This window comes from Dreissena polymorpha, chromosome 9 (assembly GCF_020536995.1).
Source record: "Dreissena polymorpha isolate Duluth1 chromosome 9, UMN_Dpol_1.0, whole genome shotgun sequence".
In the NCBI taxonomy this organism is placed as follows: domain Eukaryota; kingdom Metazoa; phylum Mollusca; class Bivalvia; order Myida; family Dreissenidae; genus Dreissena; species Dreissena polymorpha.
This window is the reverse complement of record NC_068363.1, coordinates 85570935-85598627: the sequence shown is the minus strand read 5'-3', so window position 1 is coordinate 85598627 and position 27693 is coordinate 85570935. Positions and strand designations below refer to the sequence as shown.

General features: G+C 37.1%; 1 protein-coding gene across 4 annotated transcripts in view; it reads right to left on the bottom strand.

Moving 5' to 3' along the window:
- LOC127846688 (pregnancy zone protein-like) overlaps window positions 1–27693 on the bottom strand; it is a 573673-nt gene that overhangs the window by 42437 nt on the left and 503543 nt on the right. For 2 of the 4 annotated variants that reach the window (XM_052378170.1, XM_052378171.1), the window contains exons 22-30: window positions 21752–21781; window positions 14016–14148; window positions 12808–12922; window positions 11150–11263; window positions 10778–10846; window positions 8782–8922; window positions 4602–4752; window positions 3577–3753; window positions 2273–2402 (exon numbers count right to left, since the gene is read on the bottom strand). In XM_052378170.1, the coding sequence (XP_052234130.1) occupies window positions 2273–2402; window positions 3577–3753; window positions 4602–4752; window positions 8782–8922; window positions 10778–10846; window positions 11150–11263; window positions 12808–12922; window positions 14016–14148; window positions 21752–21781 (1060 nt within the window). Of the gene's footprint in view, window positions 1–2272; window positions 2403–3576; window positions 3754–4601; window positions 4753–8781; window positions 8923–10777; window positions 10847–11149; window positions 11264–12807; window positions 12923–14015; window positions 14149–21751; window positions 21782–22837; window positions 22877–27693 lie in introns of all 4 variants that reach the window. The other 2 variants (XM_052378173.1, XM_052378172.1) reach the window with 2 other exon arrangements.

Genomic DNA, 27693 nt, shown 5'->3' with positions numbered 1-27693 from the left:
GCACGTCAGAGTTATCTAACTTTGCCTGCCCAGTCCCCTCATGATAGTAAGTTAGTGTACCAAGTTTGAATGCAATAGCATTGATACTTTATGAGAAAAGTGGACCTAAACGCAAAACTTCACCGGACGCCGGCGCCAAGGTGATGAAAATAGCTCACAATTTTTTTTCATAAAATAGATGAGCTAAAAATGTTTCCAATGATTGGAATATGTCAAACAGATGTTTATGTCACGGCATGAGCTTGGTCACTGAAGTGGAAAAGTTGTGTGATGCACTTTCAGCTCAGTCTTGTTATCACTTGCCCTGATAGCCAGGGGTCCTGAGCACTTGCCCTGATAACCAGGGGTCCTGAGCACTTGCCCTGATAGCCAGGGGTCCTGAGCACTTGCCCTGATAGCCAGGGGTCTTGAGCACTTGCCCTGATAGCCAGGGGTCCTGAGCACTTGCCCTGATAGCAAGGGGTCCTGAGCACTTGCCCTGATAGCCAGGGGTCCTGAGCACTTGCCCTGATAGCCAGGGGTCCTGAGCACTTGCCCTGATTGCCACTGGTCCTGAGCACTTGCCCTGATAGCCAGGGGTCCTGAGCACTTGCCCTGATAGCCAGGGGTCCTGAGCACTTGCCCTGATAGCCAGGGGTCCTGAGCACTTGCCCTGATAGCAAGGGGTCCTGAGCACTTGCCCTGATAGCCAGGGGTTCTGAGCACTTGCCCTGATAGCCAGGGGTCCTGAGCACTTGCCCTGATAGCCAAGGGTCCTGAGCACTTGCCCTGATAGCCAGGGGTCCTGAGCACTTGCGCTGATAGCCAGGGGTCCTGAGCACTTGCCCTGATAACCAGGGGTCCTGAGCACTTTCCCTGATAGCAAGGGTCCTGAGCACTTGTCCTGATAGTAAAGGGTCCTGAGCACTTGCCCTGATAGCAAGGGGTCCTGAGCACTTGCCCTGATAGCCAGGGGCCCTGTGTTTGAGTACAGGGCTTGTATTCACCAATCCATTCTTAGACTTAAGATTAAAGAAAATACATTGATATCAACCCAAGAAATCATTGAATAGACGCAGGCTATCACTGTTCTATATTAAGTATAACAATTGGTTGCTGAATATGGTCTACAGACTATCCACACCATTTTCCCCCTTATCATTTCATGCCATGACAGGGTGGGAAAATTGTACAGCAAGTCATTATAATACAGCAGTCTTCACTTCAGTTATAAGGCAAATATATATTCAACTTATTAATAACAGTTTTTAATACTGGCAGATTAAATACAAACCCTTAAACACTTATATGCATTCGGAGGCTTTTGAAGTGCCTTGGAAAATCATTTTTTATTTGTAGACACTGTTTACTAGATTTCAGTTTTGAAGGCTTCATTTCGAACCCTAAGATACTAAAGAGCTGCACACAGAACAAAACCTGAACAGATTGTGAGTTACTGCGGGTTGCAAACAGTTTCCTTCTGAGCAGTGATGAGTTAAGGATTAAGTTAATTGTTAATTTAAGGTGCCTTAAATCACATGTCTTCAGTTTGTAGTAACATACCAGGTGCTTCCATATTCAGTTTGTAGTAACATACCAGGTGCTCCCATACTCAGTTTGTAGTAACATACCAGGTGCTTCCATATTCAGTTTGTAGTAACATACCAGGTGCTCCCATACTCAGTTTGTAGTAACATACCAGGTACTCCCATATTCAGTTTGTAGTAACATACCAGGTACTCCCATATTCAGTTTGTAGTAACATACCAGGTACTCCCATACTCAGTTTGTAGTAACATACCAGGTACTCCCATATTCAGTTTGTAGTAACATACCAGGTGCTTCCATACTCATTTGGAGTAACGTACCAGAAACTCCCATACTCAGTTTGTAGTAATGTAATAGTCATCCCGTACTTAAGTCCCCTGCGCTCAGTTTGTAGTAACATACCACGTACTCTAATACTTAAGCTCCGTGTATTCAGTTTGTAGTAACATACCACGTACTCTAATACTTAAGCTCCGTGTATTCAGTTTGTAGTAACATACCACATACTCTAATACTTAAGCTCTGTGTATTCAGTTTGTAGTAACATACCACGTACTCTAATACTTAAGCTCCGTGTATTCAGTTTGTAGTAACATACCACGTACTCTAATACTTAAGCTCCGTGTATTTAGTTTGTAGTAACATACCACGTACTCTAATACTTAAGCTCAGTGTATTCAGTTTGTAGTAATATACCACGTACTCTAATACTTAAGCTCCGTGTACTCAGTTTGTAGTAACGTACCATGTGCTCCCATACGTCTTTGGAGGCTGTTCAGGCTGTCCCCCTTCACACATGGAACACAGACCAGGGCCCTCACCAAAGGCACTGAATGATCCGTCAGCATGCTTGTATATCAGCTCTTTACGATAGCCTGAAAGACACAGCCATTGAATGATTTTCAACACTATTTCTAAATTCCATAGAAAATAAGTTTATTGTAAATAAGATGAATGTGACTTCCATAAACTCAACTAAAAGAAAATTTATAAGTAATGTTGTCTCAATTCCTCAAAAGTTAGGTAAAATATAGATTCAATGAATGTGACTTCCATAAACTCAACTAAAAGAAAATTTATAAGTAATTTTGTCTCAATTCTTCAAAAGATAGGTAAAATATATATTCAATGAATGTGACTTCTATAAACTCAACAGAAAGAATCGTTAAACATTAATATAATAGTCAACATAACAAATCTGAGTTAGCTGTGAGCATTGATATTGACTAATTGAAATTTCCCTACAGTCTATTATAGTTTATAACGCTTATTCATTTCAAAATTTCAATACCGGATTTAAGTGCTAATGACATCAACAGTAAAAGTCTATTTCTTAACTTAATAACACATATGCACATTATTTAAACAACTATTATATAGAGGATATCGCTCATGATCATAGAAAAAATATATTTTCACTCGTGGCTGCACCACTCGTGAAAATATTATTTTCTATGATCACTCGTGAATTAAAATCAATAATCCATCGAATCCAACAAATTTTCTTTTTATTTTACGCTTTTTTTTCACAGTTTATATACATTGTTAAAGAGTTTAACTAAAGAATTTCGCTGGGATAATGACGTCATTTCGTAAAAAAAATGACGTCATTTCACAGTAAACAGTGAAATTATCAATAATTTTCACAGATAATTTTCACTGTTTGAAACACTGAAATTATCAGTTTAAATTCACTGATATTTCTCTTTAAACCACCGGAAAGCATAAAATAAATAAGCATCATTTCAAATTTCAAAGTAATCATCACAGATAATCATGATGTTTTAAATTTAAAATGATAATGTCGTAATATTTTTAAAATCAAATGATGATCTCATAATATTTAAAAATCAAATGATGACTGCATAGTATTTTAAAATCAAATGATGATGGCATAATATTTTACAATCCAAATGATGATGTCATAATAGTTATAAATCAAAATGAAGATGTCATATTTTCAAGTCAAATAATGATGTCATAATATTTAAAAAATCATACGATGATGTCATTATATTTTAAAATCAAAATGATGATGTAACAACCTACCATAGCCACAAACTTCCTGAATTTTCTTTTCAGCATCAGAGTCCAGTCTATTAATAGCCTTGAGGTATTTCCCAGCAAACAGCCCCGGGGTCAGAGTCTGAATGTTCTGCTCCCCGCAGCCAACTGGCATGCGAATATTCCCTTCAAGATTCTCAATCACTGGACCCATCATGTCACCTATTGGAAATTGCGATACTTGATGTAAAAAATGTTACAACTTTGGTGGAAAAATAGTTAATGTTCACTTTGTAGTAGGGATATATATGTATATATGTAATTTTCCCATATCCATATGAAATCCCTGTCTATTTACAATGGTTCCATGAAGTGCACTTTTCTCCAAAATCTGCTTTCATTTCAATCATCTGTTCATTTCAATTACTAAAAGGTTGTTTTTTTATACCGGTAATGCAATTTAATAGGGACATTAGCCTTTCTCAACAAGTCATAAATGTTATATGTATAAAATGTATGCCATTATGTCATTCTTATTAGCTAGATCATGCATGAAAACCACTTTTGTTATTTATGCAAGATGAAGACCACTTTTATTATTTATGCAAGATGAAGACAACTTTTATTATTTATGCAAGATGAAGACCACTTTTATTATTTATGCAAGATGAAGACCACTTTTATTATTTATGCAAGATAAAGACCACTTTTATTATTTATGCAAGATGAAAACCACTTTTATTATTTATGCAAGATGAAAACCACTTTTATTATTTATGCAAGATGAAGACCACTTTTATTATTTATGCAAGATGAAGACCACTTTTATTATTTATGCAAGATGAAGACCACTTTTATTATTTATGCAAGATGAAGACCACTTTTATTAATATGCAAGATGAAGACCACTTTTATTATTTATGCAAGTCATGTGTACAGCTGGGAGACCAAGTGTAAATGCAAGGACTCTGAGAGTCTCATATTTCTGAAAGATTTGTTTAAATAGTACATGTTTTTATACATACAAAAAATAATTGTGATATTCTGCCTTGTTGCTTCAATGTGCTCACCTGTAACTTTTAGGTACATGCGTAGAGAGCCAGACACAAAGTCTTCCATATCTTCCGGGTCGAATAGTTTGGTGAGGTTCAGATATTCCTCTGATGTCTCTCCTATTTTCATCTTCAGATTAGTTGAGCGCACTACTTCACGACCTTCAGGCTGCAAACATTTATTTTTGTAATTGAAAACATTTTTTGCTCATAAGTAAAATACAGAAAAACTCTGATTGTGCAACACTGACTGATTGTATCAGTCAGTGTTCTCTCATCTTTATAAAAAATCACTAAACAGCATAAAACATGTTAATGGTCTCAGACAGTATTAGAACAAATTAAGTTTTCACTATATACATAATATATAAATAGAGAATATTATGTGAGTTTTGGATAAAGATCAAGTTTATCATGCGAGGCTTAGAACCATGTAAGCGCGAGGCTTGCCGAGCGCTACCATTGTTCGAGCAGAGCATGATAAACTTGATCTTTATCCAAAACTCACATAATATTCTATCTATCCTATTATTTCCACCCTTTTTCCATTCATAATTATAAAATATTGCATATTTTGACGATTTTATCTTTCCGTAGTTGACAAAAAAACACCTCCAATTTTTGGGAAAAAAAAATCTGATCTAAATATAGCGATAGTATAAAGCTTAAGTTTATACAATCGTTGTTATACTATCAATTTTCATCTGGTAATAGGATAAAAAGAAGTAACCCCTTGGGGTGAGACAAATTTTGACAACAATGGCATGATTTGAATTAACTGAGTAGAGGAATGCCATATCTCACAACAAATATTAAACCCCTCACACTTAGTTGGGGTTTCATAGAAGACGATTTTAAACTAAATAACATGATAAGTCTATATTAATTCTCTGACCCCTTAGAAATGATTAATTAAGACCCCCAGAGCATGATTTGAGCAAACGTTTAGAGGAAAACCATGCTACACAAAATATAGCAATAATTTGACCTTTGCGGCAAAACCAGTTTTGACCCCAAGGACATGAGTTGAACAAACTTGGCAAAGGACCACTATGAGATGTGAGTTGTAGAATAACAGACATCAGGTTGCAGAGAAGATTGATGAAATTTCATTGTATAAATTCAAAGTATAAATTCAAATTGCTGAAGGCACTGTAGGTGTTCGCTGTTGTATAAGTTTAGACGCAACTCAGTTACAAAAATTATGTTATAGTTTTTTATATTGCAAGTTTTAAATGAACACAACCCATTCAAATTTCATTAATAAAAAATATAATTTAAGCTTCATTTTGGGAAAACAGGGCTTAGTGCATATGCATAAATTGTCATCAGAGACTCTCTTTAAACAAAAAACATTATAAAATCAGAAACATAGTCCTTGATTAGCTTGTGCGCATTGCACAGGCTAATCAGTATGCACAGGCTAATCTTATTTGACATGCATTAAGCCCCGTTTTCCCTGAAAGTAGCCAATATATACAGATTTCAATGATTAACACTAGACTGGCCAATCTCGTCATGCAAGCTGTTAAACACTATTAGTCATATACACCCACTGCAGAGTACCAGTGGTGAACTATAAACAGGCAAATTTGGTGGTTATCTTTTCTAGCAGACGCTCTTAACAACAGGCAGTGGTTGTCTTTCCAAAGCATACCGTAAAAACGCAGTCATAAGTCTACACGCTCATAAGTCAGGGGGTAAAAAATGATACAAAAATCGGAGATTTTGAATATGTCCAAGTCATAAGTCGAGTCAGAAATTGTCCATCCACAAATTTCATAAACATACGCCATTTTAAATGTACGGGACGTTTTTATTCTATACATAGACCATGACGTCATTATAGCCCTGTGCGACGTAGAAATAGCGGACATGTGTATAGTGTACTTTGTTTAATATAATCAATACAATATTTATTTAGGAAATCGAAAATAATATATAACAAGACTATTGTCAAGCAATATAAGTCCCCTACCGGCTCCACCATTGTCAGAAATTCCACCATTTTCAGAATATATTTTATATTAGTTGCCATAGCAACCAGAATTTTTGACGTAGGAACAAAATGAAATGCTGTGCATAATGTCCATATTGCCATCTATCTATATTTCAAGTTTCATGAAAAAATATTAAGAACTTTAAATGTTATCGCAGAATCCAGAAAACCACCATTTTCAGCAGTATTTCTAGTCTTTTTGTTGCCATAGCAACCAGAATTTTTGACGTAGGAACGAAATGAAATGACGTGCATAATGTCCATATTGACATCTATCCATGTTCCAAGTTTCATGAAAAAATATTAAGAACTTTTTAAGTTATCGCAAGATCCAGAAAAGTGTGACGGACTGACTGACTGACAGACAGACAGACGGAGCGCAAACCATAAGTCCCCTCCGGTGAAACCGGTAGGGGACTAAAAATATAGACAAGCACATCATTATGAACCACATAAAAACAAAATCAACAACATAGGAAACCAGAACGTATATACATGTACATCGTAATTTACACAACAACGAGTCGACATACAAAACACCAAACTCGCGTTAAGCAGCACTATTATTATTTGATTGCTCTGCAAATTCTATCACGCGTATTTTAAACGCATTGTCATACCCATGGCGTTTGCGTTTTCCACGCATTTTCGCAAATCAAATGTGCTAGTCAAATGAATAAATTATTATTATAAAGTTTGCACTAAATTGCCCACGCTAGTAATAATCCACAAACTTATAATCCGATGACACACTGTTATCACTGTAATCAAATCTTTGTACTTTTAATCTGACTATCAAAACAATTGATTAGTGCCTCGGTAAAACACGTCTTTATAACAATGATTGACATAACCAACAGACTGCTAACTCCACCTTTGTTCTACATAACAGTTTCAAAGGTGGAGCTATGCACGTGCTCAAACATAATTGAATTATTACCAGTGAATAACAAACTCGCGATTTGTTAACCATGTCGCTTCACAATTTAAAGGAAACTTATTTTATCAGCGAGAAGGGTGATGCTTTATGGCTTCTTGACAGGAAGCGGCTTTCCTTTGATGACGTCAAACTGTCAATTCACACAGGTTGCTAATTCTCGCTCGACTTTAAAAATTACTTGATCTTTTGTTTACACATTCAGTTGTAAAAAAACACCTGCTTACATGAAAACTTTGGATTAAATTATGAAAATAAAAACAAGAGAAATGTTGCGTCAAACTGTGGTTATATTAATTGGTAAGTATCAGTTAAAAGACGCCATTTCGTTTGTCGTATTTCAACAAGTTTTCTATACAACAACAACAATTGCTGTGGGGATCAATCTTCGTCGAATTTCATAAAAAAAATTCATGGACGATCTCATAAGTGGATACCGTAATTTTAATCAAATTTTGGATTTAAAAAATCTCGACATATGACTGCGTTTTTACGGTAGCTAAGGCTTCCAAGCACATACTGATTTGCAAAATATGCTCTGTAACATTCGATTACCGGAATAAACCCCCTTCGGAAGAAACCCCCTTCCCTAAAAACGGCATAGCGGAAGAAACCCCCTTTCACATTTTGCATACGCGGAAGAAACCCCCTCGCTAGTTTTGCATAGGCGGAACAAACCTCCTTCGAGTTTTCAGACAACAATTTAAATATGTAGTTTTGCTCCAATGACCAACATTTGCCACAGACCAAAACAATTTGAAATAGTTTGAAAGTCACCAAAGGACCCTTCCAGCGAAGTCTGGTTACAATCGGTTTAAGAGGAAAAATTTAAGAAGATTCAAATTAACTCACTGATTGACAGACGGCGTACAACACAGTCCTAAGATCCCTATGAGCATTATGTGCTCAGGTGAGCTAACAAGAATTTCTAGCCATTTAACAATGATACCATTTAGTCAATGTACATCTTATTAATATTACTCACATATAATTATGCAATGCCAATGATATACTAGCATGTTTTTTTATATATGTATCAGAAAACGCAAGTGCAGGCCATATTACGGATATCTACAACCATCTGTCAGGGATCAGTGGCCTTACAGTATATCACATGCGGTATAAAAAAATAAAACAAGAGCTGATTTGCATTTAGAACAGAACCGGGAAATGCGGATTTAACAAAGCTAAACACCTGTTGCATCAACATAGAGCAATCTGATTTTTCCTCGTGGTCCACCATGATCAGGAATAGGCTTTACCTTAACAAGAAGTTCTCTCTCGACGCTGTCGGTAACAGCGGAATTTGTCCGGTCTTTGGCTGTTGCAAGCAACAGCACTGTTCCGACCTTTACACTCACTGTGACATTGAATTCTGCAACGCGTGACGCTTGCCTGGGAATCTGGTAATACATCATTGTCAAGGTTAGAGTGAGATATCAAAGAACAGAGATGTAGAGCTAATAGATTGGATATTTGTTGGCTTCGGTGGAATATCAATTTTAATGCACGAGCGATCATAGAAAATAATATTTTCACGAATGGCGCAGCCACGAGTGAGAATATATATTTTCTGTGATCACGAGTGAATTAAAATGGATATGCCACAGAAGCCAACAAATTTTCTTTTTATTGTATGCTCTTTTCACCGTTTATTTACATTTTCAAAGAGTTTAAGTGGAGAATATCGCTGGAATCATGACGTCATTTCGTCAAAAAATGATGGCATTTCACAGTAAAACAGTGATTTTTTATTATCAATAATTTTCACTGTTATTTTTCACTGTTTGAAACAGTGAATTATCAGTTTTAAATCACTGATATTTCTCTATAAACGACCCAAAAGCATAAAATAAATGCTAGTAATTGAGCTAAATACTTAAATTAATTAATTAATCACACACAGAAGCATTATTTTGATTGTTTGTTTCAATAGATTTTTGCAGTTTTGCAAAGTATTTCAGTAACAACATGGCGGTCATTTTACCAACTAACACTTTTCTATGGTTAGCTGGTTTGCCTGTAATGTATATACTGTTGCCAGTAACTGATAGTGCTTAACTCAATTCAGAGGGAGAGAGGAAAAGGCAGTTGAAAGGATCTCATGACCAATCCCACACAAGTTAGTGGCTTGGCTGGGAATCCAGCATGCCATCCTCTGATGTGTAGTCAATGGCTGGGAATCCAGCATGCCATCCTCTGATGTGTAGTCAATGGCTGGGAATCCAGCATGCCATCCTCTGATGTGTAGTCAGTGGCTGGGAATCCAGCAAGCCATCCTCTGATGTGTAGTCAATGGCTGGGAATCCAGCATGCCATCCTCTGATGTGTAGTCAATGGCTGGGAATCCAGCATGCCATCCTCTGATGTGTAGTGAGTGGCTAGGAATCCAGCAAGCCATCCTCTGATGTGTAGTCAATGGCTGGGAATCCAGCATGCCATCCTCTGATGTGTAGTCAATGGCTGCAGGGCTTACTCTGCCATTCGCCAAATTAGCAAATGGCTACAAATTGAACTATTTGGCTAAAGAAAATTCTATTTGGCTACAACTTTTTCTTCATTAAAACTTAAAAATAGCCAAAAATAGAAGAATTTTGCCAAAACAAGGCGAATTTGGCTAAAGAAATTTTTGAGCCAGGGGAAGCCCTGGGCTGGGAATCCAGCATGCCATCCTCTGATGTGTAGTCAATGGCTGGGAATCCAGCATGCCATCCTCTGATGTGTAGTCAATGGCTGGGAATCCAGCATGCCATCCTCTGATGTGTAGTCAATGGCTGGGAATCCAGCATGCCATCCTCTGATGTGTAGTCAATGGCTGGGAATCCAGCATGCCATCCTTTGATGTGTAGTCAGTGGCTCTACCAACTGAGCTGGCTAGACATATTAACCCTTTGCATGCTGGGGACTTTGTTGTCTTCTAAAATGTTGTCTGCTGAATTTCTTAATTAGCATTTTCTTCGATTTATTTCAAAGAATACTATCAGAATTGCAAACAGTTTGGATCCTGATGAGACGCCATGTTCTGTGGCGTCTCATCTATATCCAAACTGTTTGCAAAGGCCTTCAAAATTTGGTTCCAGCACTGAAATAGTTAAAGTTTTAAGGAATAAATGAAACATTTATGGCTGTGATTCATGTTCCAACATGACATAAGTTTTAAATACGCAATTGACGTGACAGTCAAAGCTTTTATTTAAAGCACACAAGGATTGTCTATGAATTATTCAATCTTGCTGAAAATCTAAAATGTGCCCTTACTTTCACTTGCTTCTGAGCGGGGCCAAGAACCGAGTAATCTAGGTTGGCTTTGTTCAGAGTCACAAGAACCTGCAAGGAAGCATTTAGAAATGGGATATTTGCAGTTTTGAAATAGTGGCCATGATTTTTTCAACTCTTATTTTGATATCAGTCTCATAATATACATTTTATGATTCAAAACTTCTCATTTTTAAAATAATTATTCAAAACAATATATCAATTTCATGTATTGATTTATTTGCTTTTATAAAATTAAATTTGTAAAATTCTTAACAACATTATTAACCCACTCTAAAGTGCAATTTGAATTGTGAAGTAAGACTTTTTGAGAACAGAATTACGAAGTGTGATAAGTTGAAGCCTGATTCTTACATCAAGGTCATTGTCTTTGTAGTTGAAGACGAGGATCTGGAGTGTGAAGATCTCGCCGCGCACTATCGAGTATGGCAGGTTCATAGACATGAAGAACTCTTGAAAAACTTGCACCTGGAATCAAATTAGCTTTATTTCAAACATATGAGTTGTACTCTAGAAAAAACAGGCTTAATGCATGAGCGTAAAATGTCATTCCTGATTAGCCTGTGCCTTCTGCACACAGGCTAATCTGGTTTGACACTTTCCGCTTTACACTAGTACTTTTTTTTTTTTTTTAAGAAAGGCCTAGCATACATCTAGTCATGGTGAAAATTGTCAACCCTGATAAGTCTGTGCAGATTGCACAGGCTGATCTGTGACCAAACTGTACGCACATGAATTAAGCCCTGTTATCCCTGGGGGAAGCACATATTAGTTTTAGTTCAATTGTGTTAAAAGGGATAGAGTGTATTTGAAATTTACTACAAGAGCCAGTCTGTCAGGACAAGAAGTCACTAAAATAAATGCAGCTTAAATAGTTGTTTGAACTCGTGAAATTTCCAGATACAATGTGGAATATTTTTTTTATACCAATGTCACATTGGGGAAAAGAGGAATTTATAAAATCAAAGCAGCTGAAGGCACCGAATTTGTTCGCTGTTGTATAATCTTAGACGCAACTCAGTTTTCAAAATTATGCGATAGCTTTTTATATCACAAGTTTGAAATGACCACAACCCATTGAAATTTATAAAGAGTGTGTCTTAAAGCACAGGTTGAGATGTGTGTTTTTTTGCAAATCATTGATACAGCTCATCAGTGTGCACAGGCTAATCTTATTTGACATGCATTAAGCCCCGTTTTCCCTGAAAGCAGCCAATATGTAAAGATTTCAATGATAAACACTAGACTGGCCAACGTTGTCTTACAAGCTGTTAAATACACACTATGTAGTGTCCAGTGAGAACAGGCAAAAGCTTTAAGCATTTGTTGTCTGCTAAATTTGACTGGAGTTATCCACACAGGCAGTCATGGGTTACGGTTCCTACCGTAGCTAAGCCATACTGATTTGCAAAATTGCGTCTGCATTATTTGTGAGCCTCGCTCAAAAATAAAAATAACCTTAATAAAATAAAAATTCACCTTATTCCACAAAAACCTTAGAAACAGCGAAAATACCCATCCTTGATGTTATTTCCCTAACCATATTATAACTACTGAGTTCAGTACCCTTATAAAAAAATACCCTGGACAAATTGCACCCAAAACAAACCTCATGGTGTCACAATAAAACAACATAAGGTTTAAAGGTATTTCTCTATACATCACATTGCTTTTACAAAGCCATGTTTATTGTTAGAATATCTATTGGAAAACTTTATCTTCTATGCCATATATTGAAATATTTCCAACAGAATCATTGACATAACAATCATGTTAAACAAAAAATAAATGGAGTCCCTGGTAAAACTGAGCTTTATGCATGTGCGTACAGTTTCATCCACTTTCATTGTAAATTTCATTTAAAAGAGATCTCTTCTTTGTGAAAATCCAGTTTAGGCAGAAAATGTCAGGCTGATCTGGGACGACACTTTACACATATGCATGTAAACCGGTTCTGCCAAAGGAAGGCTAAATGTCTACAATTTATGTTCAGCCATTTAACAAGAGTTTACCTCAACAGTAGGTGCCACACCCAGTCCGACTTGAGCATTAAATGCGTAGGCATTCAACAACCAGCTGGTGATTGTGTCCGGAGCATTGGCTGAGAGCATGGCCGCCCCAGTGTTGCTGAAAAATGTAAATTGTTTTTAAAGGCGACACAACAGATACTGTAATTGATCTAGGTTTTTAGACACTCTTACGTTTTTGGACAAACTCTTTTTAAGCCAAACTAATAGTTGTGTGTGATTCCAATTTTTCAGGCACCCATGTTTCCAAAATTATTCAGGATTCTTAATTTTCGGACATTTGCATTTTCATCAGAATAAACCTATTTGCTTTTATGGGTAGACACACCAGATGTGTGCTTTACAACTGGATAATGTTTGTAAAATATATCAGGTGAATGTGGGCAGTCACAGGACCATTACATGGTCAAGCAATGAAAATTTTATTTTTCATAAATTGTAACATATCCTTTAGTTATTAATACTTTATGGCGTGGTTTATACAAGCATGTGCTATTATTCATTGGTGAAGTTATGCAGAGGATTATAGGAACATCCAATGCCCAAGACATATTATCAATATGTCTTTAAATTTTCTGATACTGTATTTTGGAAGATTTTCGAGTATCAAAATGTTTCCACATTTTGTTTTATTTAATTGTCTTAAAAATTAGAGGTCTTACAATATCACTGACATTGATTAATATCCCACAAATGGCTTTGACACAGATGTAGAAACTTGCTAAAAAGTGTCACATTTTGACCTTTGATCACATATTATGACCTTAAAGGAAGCATTGAGGTTCTTGTAAAGGAAAACCATTCCATAAATGTTAACAATGGCATGGAAAATTAATCTCAAATTTTTACTTTCAGTAGGTACACTTAAAAGGTCACGTTAAGTGACTAAACTAAAAACAGCATTTAAAGAAAGTACACATACTAATTTCATTAAAGTAAGTACACTTAAACATTCACTTAAGGTAAGTACACTTAAAGTAAGTACGCTTATAAGTTTACTTTAGGTAAGTACACTTAAAATTCCAATTTAAGTAAGTGCACCTAACAAAGTTCACTTTAGGTAACTACATTTAAACGTCCACTTTAAGTAAGTACACTTAAAAGTTTACTTGAAGTAAGTACACTTAAAAAAGTTCACTATAAGTAAGTATACTTCAAAAGTTCACTTTATGTAGAGCTTTAGACATCCTTACTTTGTCTGGACCATGTTCCAGAGCCATGTTTCCAGGAAGTTTTTCCTGGGCTCAGGTTCTTTCTCAGCCTCAGACTCAGGCTTGCTGGATTTAACTTCGGCAGGTACCTTGTTGTTGCTATCAGAAGAATCAGCTTAAAAGGAGGCAAAAGTAGTTTGTGTTAGGAATTAGGAGTAACATAAAATCTTGAATTATTCTCGATCTACCTTCCTAAAGAATTTGAATTTTTTGAAAAGCTTCTTAAGTATCCTTGAAACACGTATAAAATCATAAAAGCATCTTGTATATTTTAAAAAGGATCTTCAGCTTTTTTAAATAAAATTATTAATAATGTAAAAACTGTTTCAAATTATGTAAAAGTCTGAAAAGGAATTGCAACTAATTGAATATAAATTTGACAGATTTTTCCAAGTTAATAACATTATTTAAATTAACATAATTTCATGAGAATTAGAAGCCAATCAGGAACTGTATATGAACAGCTCTTGCTTTGTTCATGGACATGGTACATTTTTATAAATTAATTGCTAATACTTGCGTTCATGAACACTTTTTTTAATGAATACGGAATATTTAAGAATTAATGAAAGGTCTTTTTACATTTGTTCTGTTAAACGAAGAGAAACTTAATTGCAATCTGATAGAATAAAGAAGTATATGCATGTAGTTCGCGCCCTCATGGCTCCATGGTAGGACAAGCAAACTCACTCACATGCCTCTGCGGCATTCATTCAAACATGTTTTGCTTTGGTGTAGTGGTTATGGTGTCCTCCTAGCGGCGACTGGGGGTTGGGGGAGGGGGGGGGGCACAGGTCTGATCTCAACCGAGGGAGAATTCTTTAGATATCCCCCAAAGTCACCCATTACTGGTGCTATTCCCAGGGAACGGACTAAAGAGCATTCAACAACAAGAGGGCCATGATGGCCCTGTATCGCTCCACTGTTTTTTTTATGCGAAAAAAACGCGCAATGCGCATGGGTTGAAATGTACTCAAGCATGTGACTTTCTCTGTCTATCCCTCGTGCCATTGGGAGCTTAAAGTTGGACGGGTGAGCATTTTTATATATGGAAAAAGTTACTACCGTATTAACTAAACAGACTAAAAAGCCTGTGAATTGTTCCTTTGAAGCACAGTCCCATTGCTTATAACGTAGGTACATTTATCTCTCCAAAAGATATTTTCGTTCTTTCTATTTCACATATTTTTAGATGCTGAAGATCAAATGTACGCATTTGATTTGAAACAGATTCACAAGACCCGTAGGAATCAAAATGCCTTAACCCTTTACCAGACTACACATTTTGGACTTTCCCAATTTGAAAAAGGTTGCAGACGACAATTAAATTGTAATGGAATATTAAGGAAATAATAAGGGAGGGTAGAAATAATTGTGATTAAAGGAGAAATTGCTCATCTTGAGCAATTTCTCATTTTATCATAATTTTTTATAAAGTTGTCAGCTATAAACCCGTAAAATCCTGTTGGTGTTTGGTAAAGGGTTAATAATTTCTGAATCTGGACCTTGACCTTTGACCTAGTGACCTGAAAATCAATAGGGGTCCATCTGTGAGTCATGATTAATGTACCTATGAAGTTTTATGATCCTAGGCGTAAGCTTTCTTTAGTTATCATCTGGAAACCATTTTTTTGTGTGAAGTCACCGTGACCTTGACCTTTGACCTAGTGACCTGAAAGTCAATAGGGTTCATCTGCGAGTCATGATAAATGTACCTATGAAGTTTCATGATCCTAGGCGTAAGTGTTCTTGAGTTATAATCCGGAAACCATTTTTCTAAGTTGAATCACCGTGACCTTTGACCTAGTGACCTGAAAATCAATAGGGGTAATCTGCAAGTCATGATCCATGTACCTATGAAGTTTCATGATCCTAGGAATAAGCGTTCTTGAGTTATCATCCAGAAAACATTTTACTATTTCGGGTCACAGTGACCTTGACCTTTCACCTGAGAATCAATAGGGGTCATCTGCGAATCATGATCAATGCAACTATGAAGTTTCATGATCCTAGGCATAAAACGTTCTTGAGTTATCATCCGGAAACCATTTTACTATTTCCGGTCACCGTGACCTTGACCTTTGATCTAGTGACCTGAAAATCAATAGGGTTCATCTGCGAGTCATGATCAATGTACCTATCAAGTTTCATGATCATAGGCATAAGCGTTCTTGAGTTATCATCCAGAAAACATTTTACTATTTCGGGTCACCGTGACCTTGACCTTTGACCTAGTGACTTCAAAATCAGCAGGGGTCATCTGCGAGTCATGATCAATGTACCTTTGAAGTGTCATGATCCTAGGCTTAAGTGTTCTTGAGTTATCATCCAGAAACCATCTGGTGGACGGACATACGGATGACGGACGGACCGACATGTGCAAAACAATAAACACCCTCTTCTTCGAAGATGGGCATACATATAATTAACAACCCACACATCCCTTAGACCAACAGGCCTGAGAATATTATGATAATCTAAAGATTATTTCTTATATTTATAAATGTATTTAATTAAGTAATACATATGACTTCTAAGATCAATTCATAACTTATATTAAGACGAGGGACAAAATTGTCACAAAACCAGGTTTTCATTGTGAAAAAAAATATGATTAAGGGAGACAACTCAAACTGAACTTTTGAAATAAACAAACAAAATTAACCCCCTTTGTAAGTTTGTTTCAAAATAAATCTATTTTAAGTTGTGGTGACCTTGACATTGGAGATATTGATGTGATTCTTTCGTGCGACACACCGTCCCATGATGGTGAACAAATGTGCCAAATAATTGTAAAATCTCACAATGAATGACATAGTTATGGCCCAGACAAGCTCATTTATTGCCAATTTTGACCTTTGAACTCAAAGTGTTACCTTGATCTTGGAGATATCGACGTAATTATTTCGCGCGACACACCGTCCAATGATGGTGAACAAATGTGCCAAATGATTTAAAATATGACAATGAACGACATAGTTATGGCCCGGACAAGCTTGTTCCGCCAGCCCGCCAGCCAGCCAGCCAGCCCGCCAGCCAGCCAGCCAGCCAGCCCGCCCGCATTCGCCAATCTAATAACCAGTTTTTTCCTTCGGAAAACCTGGTTAAAAACCTGGTTAAAAATTATAAAATGATCAGAGATTTATATAGATCGTTGAGCAATTGACAATCATATCTCCACAATTCATGAATCACAATTCACAAATGGAACAATGAATCACTTTCGACATATTTAAATAAATCCCGACTTTTTTCAGTTTATAAGAAAAACATTCAGAACACATGTTCTTACTTCAATTCCTTTGTAAGCAGTCACCATCTGATCTAAAATTGCACTAAATGACAGGGTTTTATCTCATGTTTACAAGATGTTGTTGTTGTTGTTGGTCACAGCCACACGGCCGCAGTAATCTCCCCTGGTAAACGTCATATATTCAGTTTTGTGACCTCCCGGGACAGGGTCAAATTTGAGCCCTGGGGAATAATTTGAACAAATTTGGTAGAGAACTATTAGATATCACAACATACCAAATTTAGTAGCCCTAGGCTCTATAATTAAAAACAAGAGATGTTTGAAGTTTGCACAAAATAGGCCTTATTTAAGCATATGTTCATTTTTGTGACCCCTGGGGCAAGGTCAAATTTGTTCCCGGGTACATAATTTGAAAAAACTAAGTAGAGCACTATTAGATGTCACCATCTACCAAATTTGATAGAAATAGGCCCAATGGTTATGGACAAGAAGATTTTTATAGTTTGCACAAAATGGGCCCAATATAAGCATATGTTCAATTTTGTGACCCCTGTGGAACAGTCAAATTTGATCCCAGGGGCTTAATTTGAACAAACTTGGTAGAGGACTATAAGATGTCATTACATACCAAATATGGTAGCCCTATGCCATACGGTAATGGACTAGAAGATTTTTAAAGTTTGCACAAAATAGGACTTAAATAAGCACATTTTCGATTTTTTGACCCCCCAGGGCGGGGTCAAATTTGACCCCAGGGGCATAATTTGAACAAACTTGGTAGAGGACTATTAGATGTCACTACATACAAAATTTGGTAGCCCTAGGCCCAATGGTTATGGACAAGAAGATTTTTAAAGTTTTCACAAAATAGGCCTTTTATAAGCAAATTTTCAATTTTTTGACCCCCCGGGGCAGGGTCAAATTTGACCCCAGGGGCATAATTTGAACAAACTTGGTAGAGGACTATAAAATTTCACTACATACCAAGTTTGGTAGCCCTAGGCCCAATGGTTCTTGACAAGAAGATTTATAAAGTTTGCACAAAATAGGCCTTATATAAGCAAATTTTCAATTTTTTGACCCCCAGGGGCAAAGTCAAATTTGACCCCAGGGGCATCATTTGAACAAATTTGAAAGAGGTTCACCACAGGAACATTCCTGAAAAATTTCATCAGAATTGGACCAGTAGTTTAGGGGAAGATGTTTTAAGAAAAAGTTAAAGCACGCACGCACGCACACACGACGGACACAGGACCATGACATAAGCCCCGCTGGCCTTTGGCCAGTGGAGCTAAAAACATGAAAACAGGTTCAGCTGAAGAGTTTCAAATACAAGCTTAAACAAGATCTACCAGGGACATTGGGTAGGGGTAAGTACAGTTATACAGATTTAAGAAGAAATATTACCAGGGCATATACATACACTGAGCAAGAACCAAACAGTGCATGCATAAGTAAGAAATGACATTCAATACTTATGGGTGGAGATCAGATGAAAATGAAATTGATACATACATTTGATGTTTTTTTTGTCTGTAATAAATGGGGGCAATAACAAGTGTGCTAATATGGTCCATTATTAAACTTGATTAAAAATATGTCAAGCTATGTTAACCACACTTGTGTGTGAAGATTCAATGAAATCAGGAGACTCTTTTCATATGGCACAATAGTTCCATATGACAGATGGTGGATGACTCCAATATACCCCTGTCAAAGGTTTTTCTATAGCAGGGCATATCCAAGCTATCAAGATCGGAGCATACTAAAGACTTGCAAGGAAAAAAGACAATGAATAGTTTGACACAACCCAGAGGTTAAAGTAGAATATCTGCATATTCTTAAAGCTGAGATTGTAGATTGTTTGTAAGCAGGCTGAAAACATCTATAGCAGGCTGACAACATCTATAGCAGGCTGACAACATCTATACTCAGCTCAGTTTGTGAGCAGGCTGACAACATCTATACTCAGCTTAGTTTGTGAGCAGGATGACAACATCTATACTCAGCTCAGTTTGTGAGCAGGATGACAACATCTATACTCAGCTCAGTTTGTGAGCAGGCTGACAACATATATACTCAGCTCAGTTTGTGAGCAGGCTGACAACATCTATACTCAGCTCAGTTTGTGAGCAGGATGACAACATTTATACTCAGCTCAGTTTGTGAGCAGGCTGACAACATCTATACTCAGCTCAGTTTGTGAGCAGGCTGACAACATATATACTCAGCTCAGTTTGTGAGCAGGCTGACAACATCTATACTCAGCTCAGTTTGTGAGCAGGCTGACAACATCTATACTCAGCTCAGTTTGTGAGCAGGCTGTCAACATCTATACTCAGCTCAGTTTGTGAGCAGGCTGACAACATCTATACTCAGCTCAGTTTGTGAGCAGGCTTACAACATCTATACTCAGCTCAGTTTGTGAGCAGGCTGACAACATCTATACTCAGCTCAGTTTGTGAGCAGGCTGACAACATCTATACTCAGCTCAGTTTGTGAGCAGGCTGACAACATCTATACTCAGCTCAGTTTTTGAGCAGGCTGACAACATCTATACTCAGCTCAGTTTGTGAGCAGACTGACAACATCTATACTCAGCTCAGTGGAAACTCAAATCTTATCTTGTGAGTTGAGAGTTCAGATAAAATTATTGAGAATGTTCATGATACTGAGCACAGAACTGTATCGCAGCAAATGGTAATTAAGGCATGCCGCATGCTGCAATGTAGTAGTGTTGACCAAATGGTCCTGTTTGGAACGCTGTACAAACTAATTGTATGCTTTAAACAAAAGGGCCTGAAAGGCCCAAAGTCATTTACCTTAGATAAAAAGAAATGACCTGTTTTTTGCAGCCCAAGATATCAATAGAAAAAATGTTCTAACCAAGTTTAATGAAGAATGAACAACAAATGGCCCCCCTGGCGGCCAGGTTTTTCAACAGACCTGAACCAGTTTTGAACTCGTCCAAGATATCATTGGGACAAATCTTCTGACCAAGTTCCATGAAGATCCGATAATAAATGTGGCCGCTACAGTGTTAACAATGCAAATATTCATAATGCACAAAGGAAGACAGACAATTGACAAAAGGTGATCACACAAGTTCACCATGAGCAAAAAATATTGTGCTCATAAAGATTGTCACCATGTGTGAAGATGATATTATTAAAACTAATTGAGTAAATTAAATCAAGATATGATGACAACATTTGCACTCAGCAAGTGTCATTCAGATTGAACTAAGAATGTAACTACAATTATTCACAATGTTTCACTATAAACAACTGTAGACATACACAAAAACTACCACCCCCCCTGACAGCATTGTTTATAAACATGATGAACTATTTTCAGACTCACCATGTAATTATATTTCCAATAAAAAAATCAATAAATCCGTTTTAAAACACAAATCTTTGATAATGTGGGTATTTGTATTCAACAATAAAACCCAGTTTATTTTAGCAGAAATATGGACCCTTCAAGGGAGAGTATCTTGAGCATACTAGGATGTTGATGAATAAAGAGTTCTCTCAAATTCCTGAGTAATAGTTACTGCCCATTCTATAAATTATATAAAGTTCTGAGATCACTTCCTTTTTGGCATTGGATTCCAAGGATTAAACCTACAGAAAAAATCGAAATTAAAAAATCTACATTAATCTGCAGAGATATTCTTAGTTATATAACAAAAGCGTCACAAAATGTCTGGAAGAGGTAAACCAGCAGGAAGGAAGAGGAAAGCTCAGACAAAACTGCCAGAAAATCAGGAAACTAGAGTGTTTACAAGCTTTTTTACTATATAAATATTAGGAAAAAGACCCCCCCTGGCGACCATGTTTTTTTACCGATCCAAACCATTTTCGACCTCAACTGTCGTATCCAGGAAACAAATGTTCTGACCAATTTTCATGAATATTGGGCAAAAAATGTGTCTTCTAGACTGTTCACATGTTTTCACTATATACATATAGAGAAAACTGCCCCACCCCCTGGGGGTAATGTTTTTCCACCCATCATGACCATTTTCGAACTCATCCGAGATATCTATAAAATCCATGTTTAGAAAAAATTGTTATGATGATTAGGCACAAAATTTGACTTCTAGAGAGTTCACAAGCTTTTTTTACTATATAAATACAGTCCACTCTCGTTATGTCAAAGTCGGCGGGAACAAGAAAAAATATCGAGATAATGAGAGTTCGAGATATCCGATTAAGGCGTTTTCAAAGAAACATGAGACAAAAATTTACCTTGTTTTTAACATCTAAATGTGTATTTATTGCAGTTAATTGATGTTTAAGTGACAGTTAAAGTGACAGGCCTTACTCAAGTATTTATGGCTAACGACATTACACACGTGTGATTATTGATGCAATTAACGGATCAATTTCCTACTGCACAGTATCGGGAGCAGCTGGGTGAAGCGGGACGGTGAAGTATCAAAGAAAAAAATTCTCACCTTTTGCTGACACTGGAACAGTTATTCGCACTTCGAGATAAACCACAGTAAATACATGTAAAATCGGGACTCAGGACAAAATTTTATATTGAGATATCGAATTATTCGACATAACGAAAATCGACATATGCGATGTTTACTTATATAGATAAAGAAGGAAAAAAGTAGGGACATGGAGCTTACTTCGACATAACAAGAATATCAAGACATCCGATATCGAGATAACGAGAGTGCACTGTATAAGGAAAATGACCCCCCCCCCCCCCTGGCGGCCACATTACCGATCCGAACCATTTTCCAACTCATCCGTTATATTTAGAAAACACATGTTCTGACCAAATTTCATGAAGATTGGACCAAAAATGTGACTTCAAGAGTGTTCACATGTTTTCACTATATACATATAGAGAAAACTGCCCGCCCCCTGGCGGCCATGTTTTTTCACCGATCTGGACCATTTTAGAACTCGTCCGAGATATCAATGACACCAATGATTTGACCAAGTTTCATAATGATTGTGCAAAAATTGTGACTTCTAGAGTGTTCACAAGGTTTCCAAATAGCCATATAAGGAATACTGCCCCGCCCCCTGGCAACCATGTTTTTCAACGGACCGGAATCATTTTTGAACTTAACCAACATATCATTTAGACATACATTTTGACAAAAATAAATGAAGATTGGGCATCAAATGTGACTTCTATAGTGTTCACAAGGTTTTTCTTTTTTTTTTACCTAGTGACCTAGTTTTCGACCCAGTATGACCCAGTTTCTAACTCAGTCAAGGAATTGATGGGACAAATGTTCTGACCAAGTTTCATGAAGATCGGACAATAAATGTGGCCTCTAGAGTGTTCACAAGGCAAAGGGCAAAATGTTGATGCCGCACAACGCACAACGGACGCCGCATGACAGACAAAAGGCGATCACAAAAGCTCATTATGAGCACGTTTTGCTCAGGTGAGCTAACAAACAAGTAAATTCTTTTGCATTTCTGTAGACATGTGTAGGATTACAAATTATATTTCCTTCTCTAAAATATTATAAATAACTGAAACATGAAATGAAGACATTCATCTGTTTTACCAAAGGAAGTTCGCAACCAGTGGTCCTCAATCATTTCAGCTGCAAGAGAATACATTCTTGATTAAAGTACAAGAGTAACAGTACAGTAAACCCTAATTAATGTGCTATCACTTATTCATAATACAGTTAGCAATGTATATAAGTGACATTATGCACAAATGGGTCTAAGAAAATATCCTAATAATGGAGCTTATCATGTCTCTGCATCTAAATGACCCGTGCGGAGAAGTAATGTCTGCTAGTGAAACCACAAAACCAATAAAGTGTGACTTTATAGTGGAAAGGGGAGCTCCATAAAACCTATATAGTGTGACTTTATAGTGGACAGGGCAGCTCCATAAAACCTATATAGTTTGACTTTATAGTGGACAGGGGAGCTCCACAAAACCTATATAGTGTGACTTTATAGTGGACAGGGGAGCTCCATAAAACCTATATGGTGTGACTTTATAGTGGACATGGGAGCTCCACAAAACCTATAATGTGTGACTTTATAATGGACAGGGGAGCTCAACAAAACCTGTATAGTAAGACTTTATAATGAACAGGGGAGCTCCACAAAACCTACAGTGTTACTTTATAGTGGACAGGGGAGCTCCATAAAACCTTAATAGTGTGACTTTATAATGGACAGGGGAGCTCCATAAAACCTATATAGGGTGACTTTATAATATACATGGGAGCTCCGCCTTCTAACCTTTTACAGAGAACGGAGGTGGAGTTAAACGGTTAATTGAGCAAGTGTTATACGTAAGTTGAGTTCCGATTTGCCGAAATTTCTCGACCCTAAGCATTGAAACGACGAATAGATTCATCAATGATTTTCCGATCTCTGCATTAATATGCTACCGTGCCAGTATACTACGTAGGTTACAAACCAACAATAGAGATATAGACTTGTTTTATTTTCTTTCAATAGAGACAAACAAATGATATTTGTCTAATGGCTTTACGCCGATAACACCAACTGAATGGAATTGAGCGTTCGGGTGTATTGTTTGTCTCACTATAAATACTGATCAATTAGACGCAGTGACGGCGCGAAATACCGGGTCAAACTGGATTTAATGGGGAGCATCTTTTAATGGGGAAGGATCCACGGACGATTTGCGTAAAATTGGACATTGCGATGTTGCGGGTCTGCAGAAGACGATGTTTATGAGCGGCAGGTAATAAAAATGTTACACTGTTCAAATGTGAGGAATAGGTAATAGTGGTTCGAATTTAACGCGCAGGGGTCTTGAAAAAACACGCGCAGGCAATAAGGACATATAAGGTGTTCTCGAGAGAATAATCTTAAAATTGTCAAAAATATAGTGCTATGCAACCCATGCTCCTGATCGTATAAACGCTCCCTACTTTAAAACAAAAAATTAAGCGCCCGAAAAACTCAGATTAAATGATTGCGCAATATAAGAATGGCGGCCATTTTCGGCCCAATTTTCAGGTTTTTGGTCTTGAATTCTTTTTTTCCTCCATTTTGGCTTTAAAAAATCGCATGCGCGTTATACATGGGAGCGCGCTATACATGGTAAAATACGGTAGTTTGACTTTATAGTGACCAGGGGAGCTCCATAAAACCTAAATAGTGTGACTTCATAGTGGAAAGGAGAGCTCCACAAAACCTATACAGTGTGACTTTATAATGGACAGGGGAGCCCCACAAAACCTATATAGTGTGACTTTAGAATGAACAGGGGAGCTCCACAAAACCTATATAGTGTGACTTTATAGTGGACAGGAGAGCTCCACAAAACCTATATAGTTTGACTTTATAGTGACCAGGGGAGCTTCATAAAACCTATATAGTGTGACTTTATAGTGGACGTGGGAGCTCCACAAAACCTACATAGTGTGCCTTTATAATGGACAGGGGAGCTCCACAAAACCAATATAGTGTGACTTTAAAGTGGACAGGGGAGCTCCACAAAACATATATAGTTTGACTTTATAGTGGACAGGGGAGCTCCATTAAACCTATACTGTAAAACCATTAAATTTCGTGTGGTACGAATTTTCGTGGATTTCGTTGTTCCGCTGAACCACGAATTCAAGTACCAACGATTATTTTTACATTTTTAATCCGAAATCGGTCCTTTCCGAATGTCATTGCCGACATTCTCTATTGTTTTGGGTTATCTGAGATATTTGATTGAGATATGCTAGGTAAAACAATATGTTGTTTTCTTGATAAGTGTTTGGGTAATATTACTTTTTAAATCAAACACGGAATTTAAACTGTACATCAATGATTGTTCTCTTTTACGTGACGTCTCAAATTAACAGTTTGCAGATTTATCACATATGTCAATTAGTGCCAATTAAAGTTAAAAGAGACATAACGGTTTTCACACCTGTATTTTGGGGACCTTATTACTCAATTGTTACTACTAGGGGACCGATTGAGCAGAGAATTGCATATTTTGTCAAAACAACATTGATGGCAATTAGCGAGCAGGGACCCACAAGATCGCCGCTTATTCGCTCTTATCGACAATTATCGGCAACACTTTCATGCTTCAGTGCACATTAATCACAAGCCTTGCTGTCAACACACATTAGCAGATTATTCTTCGTGATTACTCTGGTTGTTTTAAGAAAAGTTTAACTATTATGACTGTCAATCTTCCCCGAAAAGTTGAAATCCACGAAATTACGTGTCAACGAATAAGTTGTTTTTTATTAAACCACGAAATTTCATACCGACGAATTTCTATACGTTTACAGTAGTGACTTTATAGTGGACAGGGGATTTAATAAAATCTATATAGTGTGACTTTATCATGGACAGGGGAGCTCCACAAAACCTATATAGTGTGACTTTAAAGTGGATAGGGGAGCTCCACAAAACTTATATAGTGTGACTTTATAGTGGACAGGGGAGCACCATAAAACCTATATAGTGTGACTTTATAGAGGACATGGGAGCTCCACAAAACCTATATAGTGTGACTTTATAGTCGACATGAGAGCTCCATAAAACATATATAGTGTGACTTTATAGTGGACATGGGAGCTCCACAAAACCTATATTGTGTGACTTTATAATGGACAGGGGAGCTCCACAAAACCTATATAGTTTGACTGTATAGTTGACAAGAGAGCTCCAGTGGACAGGGGAGCTCCACAAAACCTATATAGTCTTAAAAGTGGACAGGGGAGCTCCACAAAACCTATATAGTGTGACTTTAGAATGGACAGGGGAGCTCCACAAAACCTATATAGTGTGACTTTATAGTGGACAGGAGAGCTCCACAAAACCTATATAGTTTGACTTTATAGTGACCAGGGGAGCTCCATAAAACCTATATAGTGTGACTTCATAGTGGAAAGGAGAGCTCCACAAAACTTATACAGTGTGACTTTATAATGGACAGGGGAGCCCCACAAAACCTATATAGTGTGACTTTAGAATGAACAGGGGAGCTCCACAAAACCTATATAGTGTGACTTTATAGTGGACAGGAGAGCTCCACAAAACCTATATAGTTTGACTTTATAGTGACCAGGGGAGCTCCATAAAACCTATATAGTGTGACTTTATAGTGGACGTGGGAGCTCCACAAAACCTACATAGTGTGCCTTTATAATGGACAGGGGAGCTCCACAAAACCAATATAGTGTGACTGTAAAGTGGACAGGGGAGCTCCACAAAACATATATAGTTTGACTTTATAGTGGACAGGGGAGCTCCATTAAACCTATATACTGTAAAACCATAAAATTTCGTGTGGTACGAATTTTCGTGGATTTCGTTGTTCCGCTGAACCACGAATTCAAGTACCAACGATTATTTTTACATTTTTAATCCGAAATCGGTCCTTTCCGAATGTCATTGCCGACATTCTCTATTGTTTTGGGTTATCTGAGATATTTGATTGAGATATGCTAGGTAAAACAATATGTTGTTTTCTTGATAAGTGTTTGCGTAATATTACTTTTTAAATCAAACACGGAATTTAAACTGTACATCAACGATTGTTCTCTTTTACGTGACGTCTCAAATTAACAGTTTGCAGATTTATCACATATGTCAATTAGTGCCAATTAAAGTTAAAAGAGACATAACGGTTTTCACACCTGTATTTTGGGGACCTTATTACTCAATTGTTACTACTAGGGGACCAATTGAGCAGAGAATTGCATATTTTGTCAAAACAACATTGATGGCAATTAGCGAGCAGGGACCCACAAGATCGCCGCTTATTCGCTCTTATCGACAATTATCGGCAACACTTTCATGCTTCAGTGCACATTAATCACAAGCCTTGCTGTCAACACACATTAGCAGATTATTCTTCGTGATTACTCTGGTTGTTTTAAGAAAAGTTTAACTATTATGACTGTCAATCTTCCCCGAAAAGTTGAAATCCACGAAATTACGTGTCAACGAATTAGTTGTTTTTTATTAAACCACGAAATTTCATACCGACGAATTTCTATACGTTTACAGTAGTGACTTTATAGTGGACAGGGGATTTAATAAAATCTATATAGTGTGACTTTATCATGGACAGGGGAGCTCTACAAAACCTATATAGTGTGACTTTAAAGTGGATAGGGGAGCTCCACAAAACTTATATAGTGTGACTTTATAGTGGACAGGGGAGCACCATAAAACCTATATAGTGTGACTTTATAGAGGACATGGGAGCTCCACAAAACCTATATAGTGTGACTTTATAGTCGACATGAGAGCTCCATAAAACATATATAGTGTGACTTTATAGTGGACATGGGAGCTCCACAAAACCTATATTGTGTGACTTTATAATGGACAGGGGAGCTCCACAAAACCTATATAGTTTGACTGTATAGTTGACAAGAGAGCTCCAGTGGACAGGGGAGCTCCACAA